The following is a 17,662-nucleotide window of genomic DNA, read 5'->3' as shown; positions in this document are numbered from 1 at the left end:
AGAAGCATAGACTTTGAAGCAAGTTCTAATCCCAGCTGCACAATGAAATAGCAGCTAACTGACCTTGGAAAAATTTCTAATCTCTTTAAGCCTCTCTTCATCTATTAAAAGAACAACAGTACCAACAACAACAAAAAAACAGTACTTATACCTAATTCATAAAACACATTTAGCTAATTCATAAAACACATTTAATGTGTCAAGCACATATATACGATTGTATTAAAAATTAACTTATGTTAAAATGTTTTTTAGTTTAGCTAAAATTTTACTCAACCATCAAAAATGTATACATACATATATAAAGACACATAAATCCTCATTTTATCAACAGCTGTTTCAACAGAAATCACTTTAAATTAATTAGGGTAATTAGAAAAGGGACATGCCTACTACGTGGGATAGTTCCCTACTAGAAGCAGTTAAGACTGGAACGGCAGCAATACTCTAATCGGTACTTCTACTCTTCTATTTTGCAACTATAAATCACAAGCTTCTCCTTTTCCCAAATCCCTTAGAGTAAATCCTTCCACCACCCTCAACTTTCAGCTTCTTACAATGCATTAAATTGAGTCCATTAGGCATGCTCTGTGCAACCATATCCATTTTCTCCAATTAGAGATAAAACGGCATCCCTATTTCAAATTAAGCCCGTCCCCCTTTAGTGGCCTATATACTGTTTCTGTGTTTTAGGGTTCAATCCTTGACCCATTTCTTTTTTCATGGGATTGCTGTTTCCTGCCTTCTCTCATTGTTTACATTACCATGCTAAAATTTTGAAAACAATTTTGAAGTAAAGACAAACCATCTATCCTCCTGTTAAACACATACACATTTGCAAAACTGAATTTACCCTCCATATATACGAGGAAAAAGTAACCTAGGCAAACATTTTAAATTTAACAATATATGAATTTGCACTAATCATCAAACTCCCAACCAAAATTATCAATGCTCATCTACTATGCAAATAGATAATAATTAAGATCTTACTTATTAACATCTGAACCAAAATCTTCAAGAAATTCCACTTTTCTCTGAGAAAATGTAATTCTCATTTTAATAGGTAATGAACCATGTATAGCTTTGTCAAAACAATTTAGGATATTTTCTTCATTTTGTTTGAGGTCACCACTATATTCCATTTCAAGTAAATTGAGGTATAACTTTGTATTCTCCTGTGTAAAAAGCAGTATCAATTAATAATATTTCTAAGATATTTTTATTAGAACACAGATATTTAAAATGCCTTAAATTTTATGTCTAAGTTTGAAAAATATTGAGAATCGTATTAAAATGTAACTCATGTTAAATGTTTTGAGCATATTATCAAAACAGGTGACAAAACTAATTAGCACATTGAGAAGTAATGACCTAGTATCTCCCAAATTATGCCAAACTGTTAAATCCCAGGAAGTTAAAACCCTATATCCTATCTTGGGTTTAATGTGGCTTGACCAACCATGACAAATATAAAATATTAAAAAATGGTTTGTACAGTTCCCATTAATACTGTTATCATCTTAAACTGCAGCTGGAAACACACTGTTATAGACCTGTGTCTTAAACAGACCTGGTATTAGCTAAAAATCTAAAAAGTGAGAAATATCATATATACTGCCTTTTATCAACTGATAAAGTGAAATACTTTGGAAAAGGAGAATCTCACTGTTATAGTTGCTAAGACGTAGACATAAGCCATGCTTTTGTTTATAAGATATTCTCCCAAGTCCTCTACTTAGAATAATCAGTAAATCTGCTGTAAAATTTCTAAATTTGTCACAATGTCTGCAACAATTTTTAATCCAATAATCTTAATTTTCTCAACCTTTTAATTCCTAATGATTTGAAAATTTTTTAAAGAATGGCAACATCAGTTTAGAGGGACTGTTGTCTTCATTTAGTAATAAAATATATTACATACAGACCAAATCTTACATCATAGTTGCCAAAATGAGAAAACAAACAATGACCACTGCTCTTCTGTTGTTTTTTTGTTTTTGTTTTTTGTTTTTTTATGAAAGATATTCTAAAATACAAATACATACTTTGTCTCTTTCGATTGCTTCCAAAAGCACCTTTCTTGATTTTGGAAGGTTTTTTTGTATTTTGAAAAGATGCCGGGCTAGTTTGATAGCATAAAACGATGATTCATTATTTGATTTGGCATTCTTAATGGCATCCTGAAGCAAATGTTCAGCTTCTTCCATATTTCCGTGCCGTCGTTCTAAACTTACTCTTCTCAAACGAACCATTGCCAATCCTAGAACACATTCTTCAAATGTTCTCAAGATATTCCTGGCTTCGTTAATATTACCTAGAAATGTTAATTAAATGTTTATGCTTTTGTTTAAACTTCTGAAATATCCTTTATGCAAGGTACTGGCAAATAACAGTACACAGGCTAAATCCGGCCCTCCACCTGTTTTTTTTTTAATTTAAAACTGAAAACAGCCATGCTCATTTGTTTATTATCTACAGATGCTTCTCGGCTATAATGGTAGAGTTGTCAGGAGAGAGACCATATGGCCTGAAAAGCCTAAAATTTTACCATCTGGCCCTTTACAGAAAAAGTTTATTGACCTCTGCTTTACACCATCCCTCAAGACTCAATTCCTAGGGGCGCTTGGGTGGCTCAGTTGGTTAAGTGACTGCCTTCAGCTCAGGTCATGGTTCCAGGGTCCTGGGATCGAGCCCTACATCGGGCTCCCTGCTTGGCGGGAAGCCTGCTTCTCCTTCTCCCACTCCCCCTGCTTGTGTTCCCTCTCTCACTGCCTCTCTCTCTCTCTCTCTGTTAAATAAATAAAATCTTTAAAAAAAAAAGACTCAATTCCTAGAACTTTATCCAGAAGTACCTTAAAATCCCAAAAATACCAAATGAATTTCCTCATTCTTACCCTGCTGTTCCTCAAAAGCTGCCCAAAGCATATGCACCATGGGTTTCTTTGGGAGATGAATAGTGCAAGCTCTGCTGAAGACATGCCTCACTCCTTCAATGCTATGGTTTTCCATGTACTTGGCATACTACATACAGAAACAAAGGAAATACTGAATAATTTACAGTTGAACGAGCCATTAAATATGTGACAGAACGATAAAATTCTATTTTTAAACCCATTCAGCACCTTTATTGAACCACTAGACTAGTTTCTGTAAGGAAGGACGAAGAGAGGCAACGAGGTTGGCATATGCAGCAGTCAAATCTGGTTGCAAGCAGACCATCTCCTAATGCAACAGATATAGTTATATGAACAACATTCAACAGAAGTACAAAAAAGGTTAGTCACTAGATCAATGTTTATAATATGTTCAAGTTTCAGAGCATCTAATTTTCTTACCTTAATCCAAAACTCCTCATAGAGGGCACATGATATGACACATCTTTCAAAGAGAACCACAACTCGTTCATGAGTCCCATTTTCAATTTCAAATTCTAAGTATTCTTTCCAGTTTTTTAGTTGTGCCTTTTCCAATGGTTTCACATGAAAATAAGGTCTTTTAATCTGTAATAAAAGTATGACAGGAAAAATAGTGTTAACAGGAATGAAAGTAAACCAATACCAACACCAGAAAATACATGACTATAGTAACAATACGAATTATCTAAATTATGTATGTAATTAATGATGGTGAACCAAAAAAATTTTAATCACCGTATTTCATGATAAGAACTTTTAAAATTATATTTCTTAGACTTTACAAATTGAAGAAGCAGAATGTATCTTTCATTTATTAATTGTAATGGCACTACACAATTTTCTTTACGTTCAGTAAATTTTTTTACTGAGTATTTTAAAACTGAACAATTATACTGTATAACAGAAAGCAGATCAGTAGAGTGGGATGGGGGTTACTGAATGAAAAGGGACCAAGGGAACTTCCTGGGATGACAGACTAGTCCCATATCTGATTGCCATGGAGCACTGTAATGTGCAAATACATGTCAAACCTTATAGCCAGTCAACAAAAAAACCACATAGTATATGATTCCACTCAAATGAAAGGCCAGAACAAATCTATAGAAACAGAAGTAGATTAGTAGTACCTTAGGGCTGGGGGTAAGGGGTGGAGCAGACAGGTGAGGGAGTAGAGGGGTGACAGCTAAAGGATAAAGAATTTCTTTGTGAGGTTATGAAAATGTTCTAAAATGGGCCATAGTGATGGCTGTACCTATCTGTGAACACACCAACAACTACTGAATTATACACTTTAAATGGATGAACTATACGGTAAGTGAACTGTATCTCAAAAAAGCTGTTTAGAAAAACAGAAATAAAGAATTAGAATCTGTGGAGGGAAACCCTCATTTTACAAGAATTAGAATCTGTGGAGGGAAACCCTCATTTTACTACACATCTAAAATGGGTGCATTTGTTGTATGTAAAGTATGAACTCAAATAAGATGATTTAAAAAATTGAACAACTGTAATAAAATGGCTCAGATTAAATAAGTATCTTCCAACTGGAGTAAATCTGAATTCATTTTATAACATTCTAAAATTGATAATGGAAAATGATAAAACTGATCATGGGAAACTGGTAATAGTATTTAAATAAGCAAAAATAAAAAGTAGAGAGACATTACTCAAAACTGAAAAATACATTATTCCTATCTTTATATTTTGAAGCCTATTACAAAACAAAAACACTTACACCTTCTTCAAATGTCCACCTTTTACTAACTTCATGCTCATTATAATTAAACATTTCTTGATGAATTTCAATGATTCTATGTCTCATGTTTTCTATTTCCGTAATTAGCTTGGGAAGAAAAAGAAAAAAATTTAAATCACACAAGTTATATACTGAAATTTTTTAATATTATTGCTTAAATTTAGGTATTATCTATACCTACTTTATAATCTGAGAATAGTGGTAGTTTTAAACTGTTAACAATTATATGGAAAGTACACTTAACAATTCTAAAATTTCTAACAGAACTTCCTAATAAACCACTTTCTTGTGTACGTTTAAAGGGGACTAGTAGATTACCACGTGGGCAAAATGTCCTTCTAAGCTATTTCCAGGTGTCTCATAGTAAAATAGATTCTCTACCTTAACTCTCTTTTTAAACCACACCATAGCTAAAGAAGTCCCACTTGCCTTAATTAGAAATTAATTTTATATGAGACACAAGTCATACAACACATGATGCAGTCAAGGGATATAAAGTCTAGTTTCTCATGCATTGAAGGATTTTTCAGTAAGTCTGGTTACCTTTGCTGGATCAGTAATGTCTTCAATTCCCGACGGTAGATCATCACCAGGAGGACCATCATCACCACTATGTCCGTTTACAGAAGCTAATTCCCTTCGCAGCTGAATAAACTGTTCACCAGTTAGCAGATCTCTAGGCAAGTTATTCTGTACATGTTCTTTAAATCTAAATAGCCAATAAAAATAAATTCTCTATATATGAAGCATAATTTTAGATCCCACATTTAATTCCTACTACACAGTACTCTTTCAAAAAATTTCTGATTTAAAACACCAAACCCTTTCTATCCTTTTTTATAGTAAAAACCTACCACTTGATGAAACAGTCTACAGACATCTTCATTTCTTTTATGCCTTTGCAATGTAACAGAGAAGGCATGGATAGGCATACATTCAAATCCTAACTCTGTCCATTATTAGTTATTTGACCTCGGGGAAGTTTTTCTCTTTTTTTTTTTTAAGATTTATTTGAGAGAGAAAGCAAGCACGCATGGACGTGGACGAGGACTTGGACGAGTGGGGGGAGGGGCAGAGGGAGAGGGAGAAGTAGACTCCCTGCTTGAGCAGGGAGCCTGACGTGGGGCTTGATCCCAAGACCCCGGGATCATGACCTGAGCCAAAGGCAGGCTCTTAACTGAGCGGGCCACCCAAGCGTCCCAGTTTTTCCCTTCTTTAAGTCTTGGCTTTCTCATATGTAAAATGGCACAATACTATTTTGCAAAATGTATTTATTTATGCAAAATTACTTTAAAATATAAACCCTACTTAAATCATAAATGATCATTTGTAAATGATCAACAAATGTTTGCCGTTTCTTCCCCACCTCCCAGTTACTCCTGAATCTGTGTCCGTGCCAAACACACCAATGAAACTGCACTAATTAAAGTCACCAAATGCCTCTTACATGCAAAATTAAATGGACACTTGTTTCATAGTACAGGTTATACTCTAATAATGTCTTCACTACTAAAGGCCTTTAACCATGCTTTCCTTTTAGAAGGCACTGAGTTACCACTTTCTTGGTTTGCCTCCAAGTCTCTGACTGATCTTGATCTTTGAGGATTCTCCCTTCCTATTGGTCCCTGAATGTCAGGATTGCCAAGGATTCCATTTGACATTTTGTTCTCATCTATCTTCATTAACTTCCTGGCCAATCTTATTAATACAGAAATAAGCATACTATGGTGACCTGCAAAACTTTAACTCAAGCCCATACTTTTCTCCTCAATTCTAGATTAGTCTGTCCAATTGCCAAAACTCTGCACAAAGAAACAGGTTAATTTTGAGTGTTTTGAAAAAAGTCATTTCACTTTTCCACACACACTAATTTATGTGCAAATTTTCATCAAAAACACTAAGTTGAAGAGTTAAAATAGCTACACTATCTAAATTTGGAACCTTATGTACAAATCTTAAACTAACTGTGTCATCTTTATCCACCAATCAACACCCTCAGCATTTCTAATCTTGACTAATGGTACTGTCAACCACTCAGTTTCTAAATCTCTTCGACCTCACTTCACTTACATTCCACTGAGTATCAGGTCCTATTGATTCTACCTTCTAAATATGTCTTCATGTCCTTCTCATTTTTCACCTGGATAAACATATATGGCTTCTAGTCACTAGTCTCACTATTCCCATCTCAACGCTAATACTGCTATCAAAAATGTTATTAAAAAGTAAACATGAAAAACATAAACATGATCATGACTGCCTCCTGCCAAAATAACTTCTGTTCATTTACCCTGCATTCAGGATAAAATCCAATAGCCTTAAAGTCTTTCATATTCTAACCCAGACTGACCTCTTCATTCTAATTATTAGATATAGTTGTACATGTACCTTATGCTCCAATCTTATGGATTTTCCCCAAGTTTCTTAAAACTGATTTAGGCTATTCACACCTGAATTTTTACGGATTTTAAGGCTTTCACTAATATATGTAAATAACATGGGAAACAAATCTAGATTTTACAGAATTAGTAATAAATACTGAAGCTTAACTTGATCCATTTCACCATTGGGAGAGAACAAATACAGACTGCCTTATTAAAAAAAAAAAATTAGAGGGGCGCCTGGGTGGCTCAGTCGTTAAGCATCTGCCTTCGGCTCAGGTCATGATCCCAGGGTCCTGGGATCGAGCCCCGCATCGGGCTCCCTGCTCCGCGGGAAGCCGGCTTCTCCTTCTCCCACTCCCCCTGCTTGTGTTCCCTCTCTCGCTGTGTCTCTCTCTCTGAAATAAATAAAATCTTAAAAAAAAAAAAAAATTAGAAAGGAAGTAATTTTCAAAAGTATAGTAAGAGAACAAACAGATTTAGGGGAGCCTGGATGGCCTAGTCAGTTAAGCAGCTGCCTTCGGCTCAGGTCGTGATCCCAGGGTCCCAGGATCAAGCCCCATGTGGGGCTCCCTGCTCAACAGGGAGCCTGCTTCTCCCTCTCGCTCTGGAGCTCCCCCTGCTTGTGCTCTCTCTCCCTCTGTCAAATAAATCAAATCTTTAAAAAAAAAAGAGAAAAAAAAAAATGTACAGATTTAGTGTTCAGATAAATATTAAAACTCAAAATTGTTAGGCTACAAATAAAAAACTTAAAATTGATGACTAAAGAGAACAAATTTAAAATAATTGCTGTATTATATAGGAAACTGTTTCAAATGGTGATAAAATATGACTACTAAGCAGTGAATTTTCATCAGCCTTTCCAACTATAAAGCTGATTTATTCAGTAAAGAATGGCTGAGTGTCTAATATATATTGAGCCCTATTCCTATGTATTAAGGATAAAAAGAGTAAGTCTCAGACACGGACAGATGTGCAGAGCGATATACAAGAGACATAATTTCAAAGCAGTATTATTAGTGTTAAAATAAATGTAAGTAGGAGCATGTGCGTGGCACAGTAGGTTAAGCCTCCAAGCCTGGGTTTTAGCACAGGTCATGATTTCGGGATCAAGGGATGGAGCCCCAGGTCGAGACCCGTGTTGGGCTCCATGCTCAGCGTGGAGTCTACTAAAGTTTCTCTCTCCCTCTGCCCGCCCCGCCTAAAATAAATAAAATAAAAACTTTAAAAAAGACAAACGTAGGGGCGCCTGGGTGGCTCAGTCGGTTAAGCATCTGCCTTCAGCTCAGTTCATGATCCCAGGGTCCTGGGATCGAGCCCCGCATCGCACTCCCTGCTCAGCAGAGAGCCTGCTTCTCTCTCTCCCTGCCGGTCTGCCTACTTGTGTTATCTCTGTCAAACAAATAAAATCTTTAAAAATAAATAAAATTTTTTAAAAAGACAAATGTAAATAAATAGGCAGAGTGCTGGCACAAATAACAGAACAAATACTTTCTATTTTGGCAAACTAAAGTTCCACACAGGAAACATTAAGCTGTATGGTTTTGAGTAATCTGAGTTAACCAGACAAATGGGAAGTGGAAAAGGTATTACAGTCACAGAAGTACAAAACAACAGTGTCTGTTGGGAAATTATCAGTATTTAGATAGGTCTGGAGCTTAGGAACTACCAGGGATCGGGTCTGAGAAGTTAAATCAACATCACAAACTCTCATGGTAAGGAAAATTTTAAATTACATTATTTCAGTAGAGATAATGTCATCAGTATACATCTAATATACAGACCTACACAACAGAAATATTTTTTTGGGTGGGGGGTCTAATTTATTTATTTATTTTTTATTATGTTATGTTATCGCCATACATTACATCATTAGTTTTTGATGTAGTGTTCCATGATTCATTGTTGCGTATAACACCCAGTGCTCCATGCAGTACATGCCCTCTTTAATACCCATCACCAGGCTAAACCTATTACCCAGCACTTGAACACTTTTAAGATTTATTTATTTATTTGAGCTGGAGGTGGGGGGAGCGCGCCTGTGCACAAAGTGGTGGAGGGGGAGAGAGAATCCCAAGCAGACTCACCAATGTGCACAGAGGACGACCTGGGTCTTGATCCCAGGACCCTGAGACCCCCACCAGAGCTGAAATAAAGAGTTTGACGCTCAACCGATTGAGCCACCCAGGTGCCCCTGAACACTTTTGTTTTAAACATTATGCTTCCTCCTCTACACTTCTGACCAGCTTGAGAGCCAACACCATTCACACATAGCTTGTCTGAGCCTTAATTTCTACAACTTAAATGGTATATAATCTTTTACATAGCAAGCACTAAATGACCAAGTAGGAGTGTATTAGGCAAAAGAAAACATTTCACTGGTTCTCAAAGCAGTTAGTAATGTCATAAGATTTACTTACACAAACACTACTTGTGAGTTTGCTACATACATTGATAAGGAAAGTGGTTGTCAATATATTAAAAGAAAAATAACAAATTAGGGGTGCCTGGGTGGCTCAGTCAGTTAAACATCTGCCTCTTGATTTTGGCTCAGGTCATGATCTTAGGATCATGAGATCAAGCCCTGCATCAGGCTCCACATTCAGCACAGAGTCTACTTGAGATTCTCTCTCCCCCTCTCCCTCTAATAAATAATTTTTTTTTTTTTTAAGATTTATTCATTTGAGAGAGAGAGCAAGAGAGTACAAGCAAGGGGAGCAGCAGAGGGAGAGGGAGAAGCAGACTCCCCACTGTGCAGGGAGACCCACATGGGGCTCGATCCCAGGGCCCTGGGATCATGACCTGAGCCGAAGGCGGACGCTTAACCATCTGAGCCACCCAGGCACCCCTCTAATAAATAAATCTTAAAAAAAAAAAAAAAAAAAAAAAAGCAGATTAAAGAGCAGTATGTATAATGCAATCCACTAATGTCTATTATAAGCATATATAGAATTTTAAAACCCTACTGGGGTATTTTTTTTTTTTTTTAAAGATTGGAGAGAGAGAGTGCATGAGCAGGAATGGGGGGACAGAGGGAGATGGGCCTCGATCCCAGGACCCTGAGATCATGACCTGAGCCAGAGGCAGACGCTTAACGAGCCACCCAGGCACCTGGGATGTTCATTTAACAACAAAAAAGATTTGGAGGAACTTTGGAGCCACACCGTCTGGGCTCCAGGCAGCTTCTAAACACTAACTAACTCTGCGACCTCATGCAAATATTTTAATCTTTCTGTGCCTCTACTTCCATGAAAGGAGGATAGTAATATCCCCATAAAGTGGGGATAGTAAGATACCTCACTGGCTTATTGTGAGGATTAACTAAGTTATAAATGCTGAAGGTTACATGCTTAAGTTATAAATAAGCATTCAGAACAGCATCTGGCATACAGCAAATGTCATGTAACAAGTGCTTCCTAGTTATATTTTATCTTTCTTATCAAAATTAAAGTTCTTATCATCACAGACTTTTATCTATACCATTGATCCTAGAAGAACTGGTTTAGGAAAAGGCCTCCTATTTGTCTCATAAGGATTTTTAAAACCTTTGTACTCATTTATTCAACAAATATTCATCAAGCATTTCCATATGTCAAGTTTTGTTAATAATGTCTTTTATTAAGTGTCTTCCTAGGTCATTATACCGTACAAACCTGGGCATCTCCTCTAAAAAACAGAGACCATATATTCAGATCTACACAATTCCTATTCCTCATCTGGATCTGCATAACTTCTTCTATCTTTAGCAAATTGATCCACATAACTTTTTAGATGTTTCATAAAGTCTTCTACTTTTTTAGTAGTCTTCTACTTTTTTAGTAAAAAAATTTTGGAAAATCACTTACTTAAAAAGTACCTAAGTTTACAGGCTCTAACACTATACTACTTATAAAAGTTTTAACAAAAATGTAGAAAATATGGTAGCTAAAAAAAACAAGTATTTATCAACATAGCAAATACTTGTATACAAACTTTCTTGTTCAGAAAGACTTTGAGTCCTTATCAGTGGGATATTTTGAGTACATCAGAAAACAAAATGTGGAAATCACATCATACAGAATTAGTTGTTTTAACAGTACTCATAAAAATGAAATGATACCAGTCATGACAGAAAATCATAGTGGAAAATTTAAATGAAATTATTTTTGACTGAATAAAAACAGATTTAAACTTACTACATAAAATAGATCTTTCACTATTTTGGTATAAGGTGTTATATGAATCACAAGAATGTACATTAAGTTTTTGTTTTAAGATTCTTTTTTTTTTTTTTTTAAAGTAATCTCTACACTCAACTTGGGGCTTGAACTTACAAAAGTCACATGCTCCATCGACAGAGCCAGTCAAGGTGCCCCGAGCAAATCATTAAGTTTTAAATAAGCATATTTATATGCCATGTACTCTATTAACTTAGTACCACAAAGAATAATTAAACTTGGGTTCTATTTTCTCATTCTTTCACCACTCTGAAATATCTTAGATAGGACTCCCATTATTCCTCATCCGTAAAATGGATAAAGAAAATCTTCTGTTTAAAAACAGTAAAGTTCCAGGGCGCCCAGGTGGCTCAGCTGGTTAGTGTCTGCCTTCGGCTCAGGTCATGATCCCAGAGTCCTGGGATCAAGCCCCAAGTCAGGCTCCCGGGGAGCCTGCTTCTCCCTCTCCTCCCTACTCATGCTCTCCATCACTATTTCTCTCTCTCAAATAAATAAATAAAATCTTTAAAAATAAATAAAAACAGTTAAGTTCCTAAACATTTCATAAAGTATATGGGAAAATGTCAAAATTTGAAAGTGTGTAAACTGTGATTATCAAGCAAGAAAATTTATTCATTTGCATCTAAAAGAATCTCACATGACATTTCAAGAGAATTATAATCCTCAATATTAATTAATTACCTGAATAATCAAATATTTTAATGATTGGATTTTTTCACTCACCTCTGAAAATGGTGGCTATACAGCTGTGTTGGAATACCAAGAATACGATCATATATAGCTGTAACTTCTCTCAGGTTTCCCTGTTCATTTTCCCAGTTTATATACATTTCCCACAGTCTGTCAGATCGGAAATCTGTTCCTGCAGCTAGAACCGCATGCTCGAAAGTTCTGAAAAATTAAATTACCTCTAAGTTATCTTTCCAAGATAAAATCACTTTTAAAATATTATTTCTGCACCTTCCAATATATACAAATATCAAATCATTAAGTTGTACAACTGAATTTATGTCAATTATACAATTTTTTAAAAAAAATTAAAAATAAAAATAAAACCTTTCTAAATTTCAGAAGATTGTACTAAATTCAAAATTACATTCAACTGCTTCCTATACAAGTAGGGAGTAAAAAGCAGAAGAAATAGAAAAGTGTACAACAGCTACATTTTAAAGAGTAAGGAAACAAAGGGAATATGTGTACTTCTATGTAATTTTATCTTATACAGAATTACAATGCAAAAGTGTACACATTACAAACATATAGAGAGTGACAATGCAGACACTTAAATATTTGTGATGTGAAATGTTTGTCAAATAGATTCATTTATAGCAGAAAACAGACAAATTTTATCTCAATTTAAGGAGTAATTTTCTGGCAAAATAATTCTCCAAGAAGGGACCCAACTGCCTTGGTAAGGTAATGAGAAGTATACATATGTTTTAAAACTTTCAGAAGTCTCTCCTGATTCTAAAATTACAGATTACTAAAAAACAAAAACAAACCACCACCACCTTGTGTTTTTAAACTACCTAACTCATTTCAAGAAATTTTTGTAAGCAATTTTAATCATTGGATTTGATATCCCAATGGGATAAAACTTTTAGATACATATTTTCAAAATATTATCTTACAATCCGGAGGGATTTTTAACAGTATAAAACTATACTACCTGTATTAATCTACAACCTTAATACAATTCCAATCAAAGCTCCAACAAATTTTGAGTGGAACAGGTAAAACAAATTCTAACATACAGCTAACATGCAAAAAGAACAGTGCAGAGGGCATTTTCCTGAAAGATATCAAAAGAAATTAGGAAGCTAGGGCGCCTGGGTGGCTCAGTCGTTGGGCGTCTGCCTTCGGCTCAGGTCATGATCCCAGGGTCCTGGGATCGAGCCCCGCATCAGGCTCCCTGCTCCATGGGAAGCCTGCTTCTCCCTCTGCTGCTCGCCCTGCTTGTGTTCCCTCTCTCCCTGCCTCTCTCTGTAAAATAAATAAAAATCTTAAAAAAAAAAAAAATGTGCTAAAACTGGAGGATGTTAATATACGCATAAAGGATTAAGAGTATGTGTTTATGCACGTGTGCGCACAAGTGTATGTTTGTGTCTGAGGTTTTCAAGACAGTAAAATACATGTTACTGCCCCTGCAGAATCCCAAAATGATTCAAGAAATTAACGCACCAGACACTAAGAAAAGTGGAGGGAGTTGGGAGAGGAAATATGGTAAGAAAGTAATGAACTAAAGACAGGATGTTTACAAGAAGATCGCCTTAAAGAATGGTAAGATACCTTAAACCTCCTTTCCTGCCCAGCTATGGGATTTCAGGAGCTAGGTATACATTCCCCAGGCAGATCAGATGATCCTTCAATGAGAAACTGCCTGGCACAATAGTAAAATATAAGGATACCAACACTGGGATTCCCCCAACAAAAACCTGAGTGGCCATTTGATCGCCCTACTGTGAAGCCCACCAAGCCAGCTAATAATACCTGCATATAAAGCACACAGAGCTTACATTCAGTTTATTAAAATCTAATCTTTTGGAGTGCCTGGGTGGCTCAGTCGTTAAGCATCTGCCTTCGGCTCAGGTCATGATCTCAGGGTCCTGGGATTGAGCCCCACATCGGGCTCCCTGCTCGGCTGGGAGCCTGCTTCTCCCTCTCCCACTCCCCCTGCTCGTGTCCCCTCTCTTGCTGTGTCTCTGTCAAATAAATAAATAAAATCTTTAAAAAAAAAAACCTCATCTTTTTTTAAAAGATATTATTTATTTGAGATAGAGTGTGTGCACGGGGCAGGGGTGGGCGGGAGAGAAGCAGGCTCCCCACTGAGCAGGGCTCCACATGGGGCTCAATCCCAGGACCCTGGGATCATGACCTGAGCTGAAGGCAGATGCTTAACTGACTGAGCCACCCAGGTGCCCCTAAAATCTATCTTTAATATGAGCAGAAATCCAGAAATCAGACAAGTCAGAGATGAAAACAAATGAACAAAAACATGGGGCGCCAGGGTGGCTCAGTCGGTTAAACGTCTGCCTTTGGCTCAGGTCATGATCCCAGACTCCTGGGATAGAGCCTTGCATTGGGCTCCATGCTCAGCAGGGAGCCTTCTTCTCCCTCTCCCTCTGCCTGCCTTGCCTGTCTGCCTACTTGTGATCTCGGTCAAATAAATCTTTAAAAAAAAAAAAAAAGAAGAGTAAACAAAAACACTTCAGAGAAAACCGTGATGGGAGAAGAGGATAACTTTAACAGTCCTTAGTACTTTTTAAAAAGTAATAAAAAGGGGCGCCTGGGTGGCTCAGTCGTTGAGCGTCTGCCTTTGGCTCAGGTCATGATCCCAGCGTCCTGGGATTGAGCCCTGCATCGGGCTCCCTGCTCAGTGGAGAGCCTGCTTCTCCTCTCCCACTCCCCCAGCCTGTGTTCCCTCTCTTGCTGTGTCTCTCTCTGTCAAATAAATAAAATCTTTAAAAAAAAAAAAAGTAATAAAAAGATATTAAGCCATGTAACAAAGAATAGGAAGAGATAAGAAAAGGAACAATAAAAAAAAAAAGGGGGCGCCTGGGTGGCTCAGTCGTTAAGCGTCTGCCTTCGGCTCAGGTCATGATCCCAGGGTCCTGGGATCGAGCCCCGCATCGGGCTCCCTGCTCCGCGGGAGGCCTGCTTCTCCCTCTCCCACTCCCCCTGCTTGTGTTCCCTCTCTCGCTGTGTCTCTCTCTGTCAAAGAAATAAATAAAATCTTAGAGAAAAAAAAAAAAAAGATTCTTGGACATTAAAAAAATGATGGCAGATAGGAAAAATCCAATACAAGGGTCAAGGAAATACCTCAAAAAGCCCAACAAAATCTGACATGTAAAAAGTAAAAACAAAAATAAGAAAATTAAATGATTAAAACATAAGATCCAATGTCCAACTATTAAAAACAATAGAGAAAACCATAGGAAGGGAATTATCAACCTAAGAATACACACAATAATAACATGTTTTTTTTTAATTTCATTATTTTTTTAAGCAAACTCTATGCCCAACATGGAGCTCAATTCATGACCCCAAGATCAAGAGCTGAATGCTTGCTATACTGACTGAGCCAGCCAGGTATCCCAATAATAACATTTCTCAGAAGAGAAAGACATGAGCACCCTAGATTGAAAAGGCCCACTAAGTAAACACAATAAATTAGAAAAAGAAAACCCACATCAAAGCATATCATTATAAAACTGCATTTATAGCAAAGATAAAGAGAACATTTTAAAAGCATCCATGAGGAAAAACAAATCATACAAAGGGAATCCAGAGAGTTACCATACTTCTCAATAACACCACCAGAAGCGGTAAGAGTGAAGAGATGCCTTCAAAGCCCTAAGGAAAAATTACTTCCAACTCAAAATTCTATACCCCACTGATCAACTGGGTGTTTCAGACTTACAAACTCTTCATTTTTTTTCACCCCAAGCATCCTTTATCAAGAAGTTATAGGACGCACTCTTCTATAAAGGTAGGCATCAGCCAAGAAAAAACAGGATCTAAAAAACTCTCAAAATTAGAGCTTGAAACCCAGGAAAGAGGTAAAGGTATCTCCTAGAATCATGATGAGGAAATCTCAAAATAACTGCTGTGTGGCAGAAACAGAACAGAACAGAGCAACCAATCCAGACTACAGAAAGAGAAGGTTCCAAGGATATCCCCCAAGAGGAAGGGTAAAAAATGGAATTTACAAATTTCAGAGTATAATTCCCTTTCACAATTTTCAGAGTAAGTAGAATAACACTAGATATATACATTTTTTAGCTTCCAAAAAATGTACATAGCATTTGTACACTGTGGAAAGTCAGTTATGAGTACTAACTACCGAAAGCAGCTGTTGGAAGGGGTAGGAAATTTTAAATGTTCAAAGAAAACTAAGCAAGTGGGAAAAAGGAGGTAAGGATAAAAAGGGGTAATTAACTCCAGGAAAAATAAAAGGCTTTGAAACCTATCTATATGGGAAAAGATATGGGAAGACAGAGTATAAGTGAACTAAAAATCTCATCTACCGTAACAAAATCATAATGTAATGAAGAGAGAGAAAGAGCTACTATTATAAACATACAGGAAAATACAAGAAACAGCTACAATACTTGAAGAGGGACTGCTTTTTGTTATAAGCAGTTTAACACTGACTTTTTAAACTATATGCACACATTTTGACAAAAATAAAAACCAAAAACACATTTAAAATTTCCTATAATCAATAAGAAAAGGACAATCCAGAAGTAAAATGAGCAAATGATATGAACAGGCAATGAGCAAATGGCGTATACAAGTACACAAAAAGACGGCAAACTGGGATGAGCAGCCTAGAGATAGGCAACCTAAAATTGCCTATCTGAGTTATCACTGGAGGTTAAAGAGAATGTGGCACAGCTATGGGAAAATATGACTACTCTCATATACTGTGGGAGTTTAAAATTGATACCACTTTTGAAAGAACATTTGATAAAAGTTGTGTGTTCTTTGACAAAAGTTCCATTTCTAGCATGCTCTACATAAATAATGACTAATACAAACATGTTTCCTGCGCCACTGATTATTTCCTATAAATAAGGATTTGGGCAAATAAAATACAGTACTTTGATACCACAAAATACTTTTTTTTTTTTTGAAGATTTTATTTATTTATTTGAGAGAGAGAGAATGAGAGAGAGCAAGCACATGAGAGGGGGGAGGGTCAGAGGGAGAAGCAGACTCCCTCCCGAGCAGGGAGCCTGATGCAGGACTCGATCCCGGGACTCCAGGATCACGACCTGAGCCGAAGGCAGTCGCTTAACCAACTGAACCTGCAATGCCTGAAAAATTACGATAGGGAGAGATTCCAAAACATTGTTACATTAAAAAAAAGAATCAAGTATGTACAACACACACACGTACACACATCCGTATGTATATGAAAGAACACACAATTCATAAACCACAAAGGGAATGGGATTGGGAACATAAGTAATGGGGTGTGAAATGAGGGCATTATCATCTGTAATTTTTATAATCATGCATAAGTTTATTACATGTTTCATTTTTTTAAATAGTGAAAAAGAAATGTATGTTAAACATTCAGTTTAGCATTCATGAGTAGTTCTATTATCAACATCAGAATACTTATTTCTACTTCGAAGGCATTTGAAAATATCAATGTTTAGCATACCCTCTTATTGTACTATTTGTCTCAGATTCACCAGGGTCCAATGTTTCTTTTAAGAAGTTTATATAATGTATCCATAGGTCAACACTAAGAGGTATTGCCTGAAGCCCCCGACGATACACCTAAGAAGAAAACAACAAACTGTACTTCAAATATTTAATTATTTCTTAACAGAGAGGCAACACTGTGTTATCCGGTGAACCTTAGAAATACTAATTACT

General features: G+C 36.5%; 1 protein-coding gene and 1 non-coding gene across 4 annotated transcripts in view; both read right to left on the bottom strand.

Annotated features, from left to right (window-relative positions):
- Positions 1-17,662, bottom strand: part of PRPF39 (pre-mRNA processing factor 39) — a 40,692-nt gene that overhangs the window by 6,104 nt on the left and 16,926 nt on the right. For all 3 annotated transcript variants that reach the window (XM_045900773.3, XM_064570990.1, XM_045900777.3), the window contains 8 exons: positions 17,445-17,563; positions 11,996-12,163; positions 5,218-5,383; positions 4,654-4,761; positions 3,339-3,503; positions 2,898-3,024; positions 2,049-2,317; positions 994-1,178 (listed from right to left, as the gene is read on the bottom strand). In XM_045900773.3, the coding sequence (XP_045756729.1) occupies positions 994-1,178; positions 2,049-2,317; positions 2,898-3,024; positions 3,339-3,503; positions 4,654-4,761; positions 5,218-5,383; positions 11,996-12,163; positions 17,445-17,563 (1,307 nt within the window). The remainder of the gene's footprint in view (positions 1-993; positions 1,179-2,048; positions 2,318-2,897; positions 3,025-3,338; positions 3,504-4,653; positions 4,762-5,217; positions 5,384-11,995; positions 12,164-17,444; positions 17,564-17,662) is intronic.
- On the bottom strand, positions 1,866-1,951 carry LOC123862777 (small nucleolar RNA SNORD127). Its single transcript, XR_006795445.1, has one exon. It is a non-coding gene; the product is annotated as a small nucleolar RNA SNORD127 (small nucleolar RNA).

The sequence above is a fragment of the Mirounga angustirostris genome, unplaced genomic scaffold (genome assembly GCF_029215605.1).
Source record: "Mirounga angustirostris isolate CCGP_5_RB_7025 unplaced genomic scaffold, mMirAng1.0.hap1 SCAF_9, whole genome shotgun sequence".
NCBI lineage: Eukaryota > Metazoa > Chordata > Mammalia > Carnivora > Phocidae > Mirounga > Mirounga angustirostris.
The sequence above is the reverse complement of the archived record's forward strand: the minus strand, read 5'-3'. Positions and strand labels throughout refer to the sequence as shown.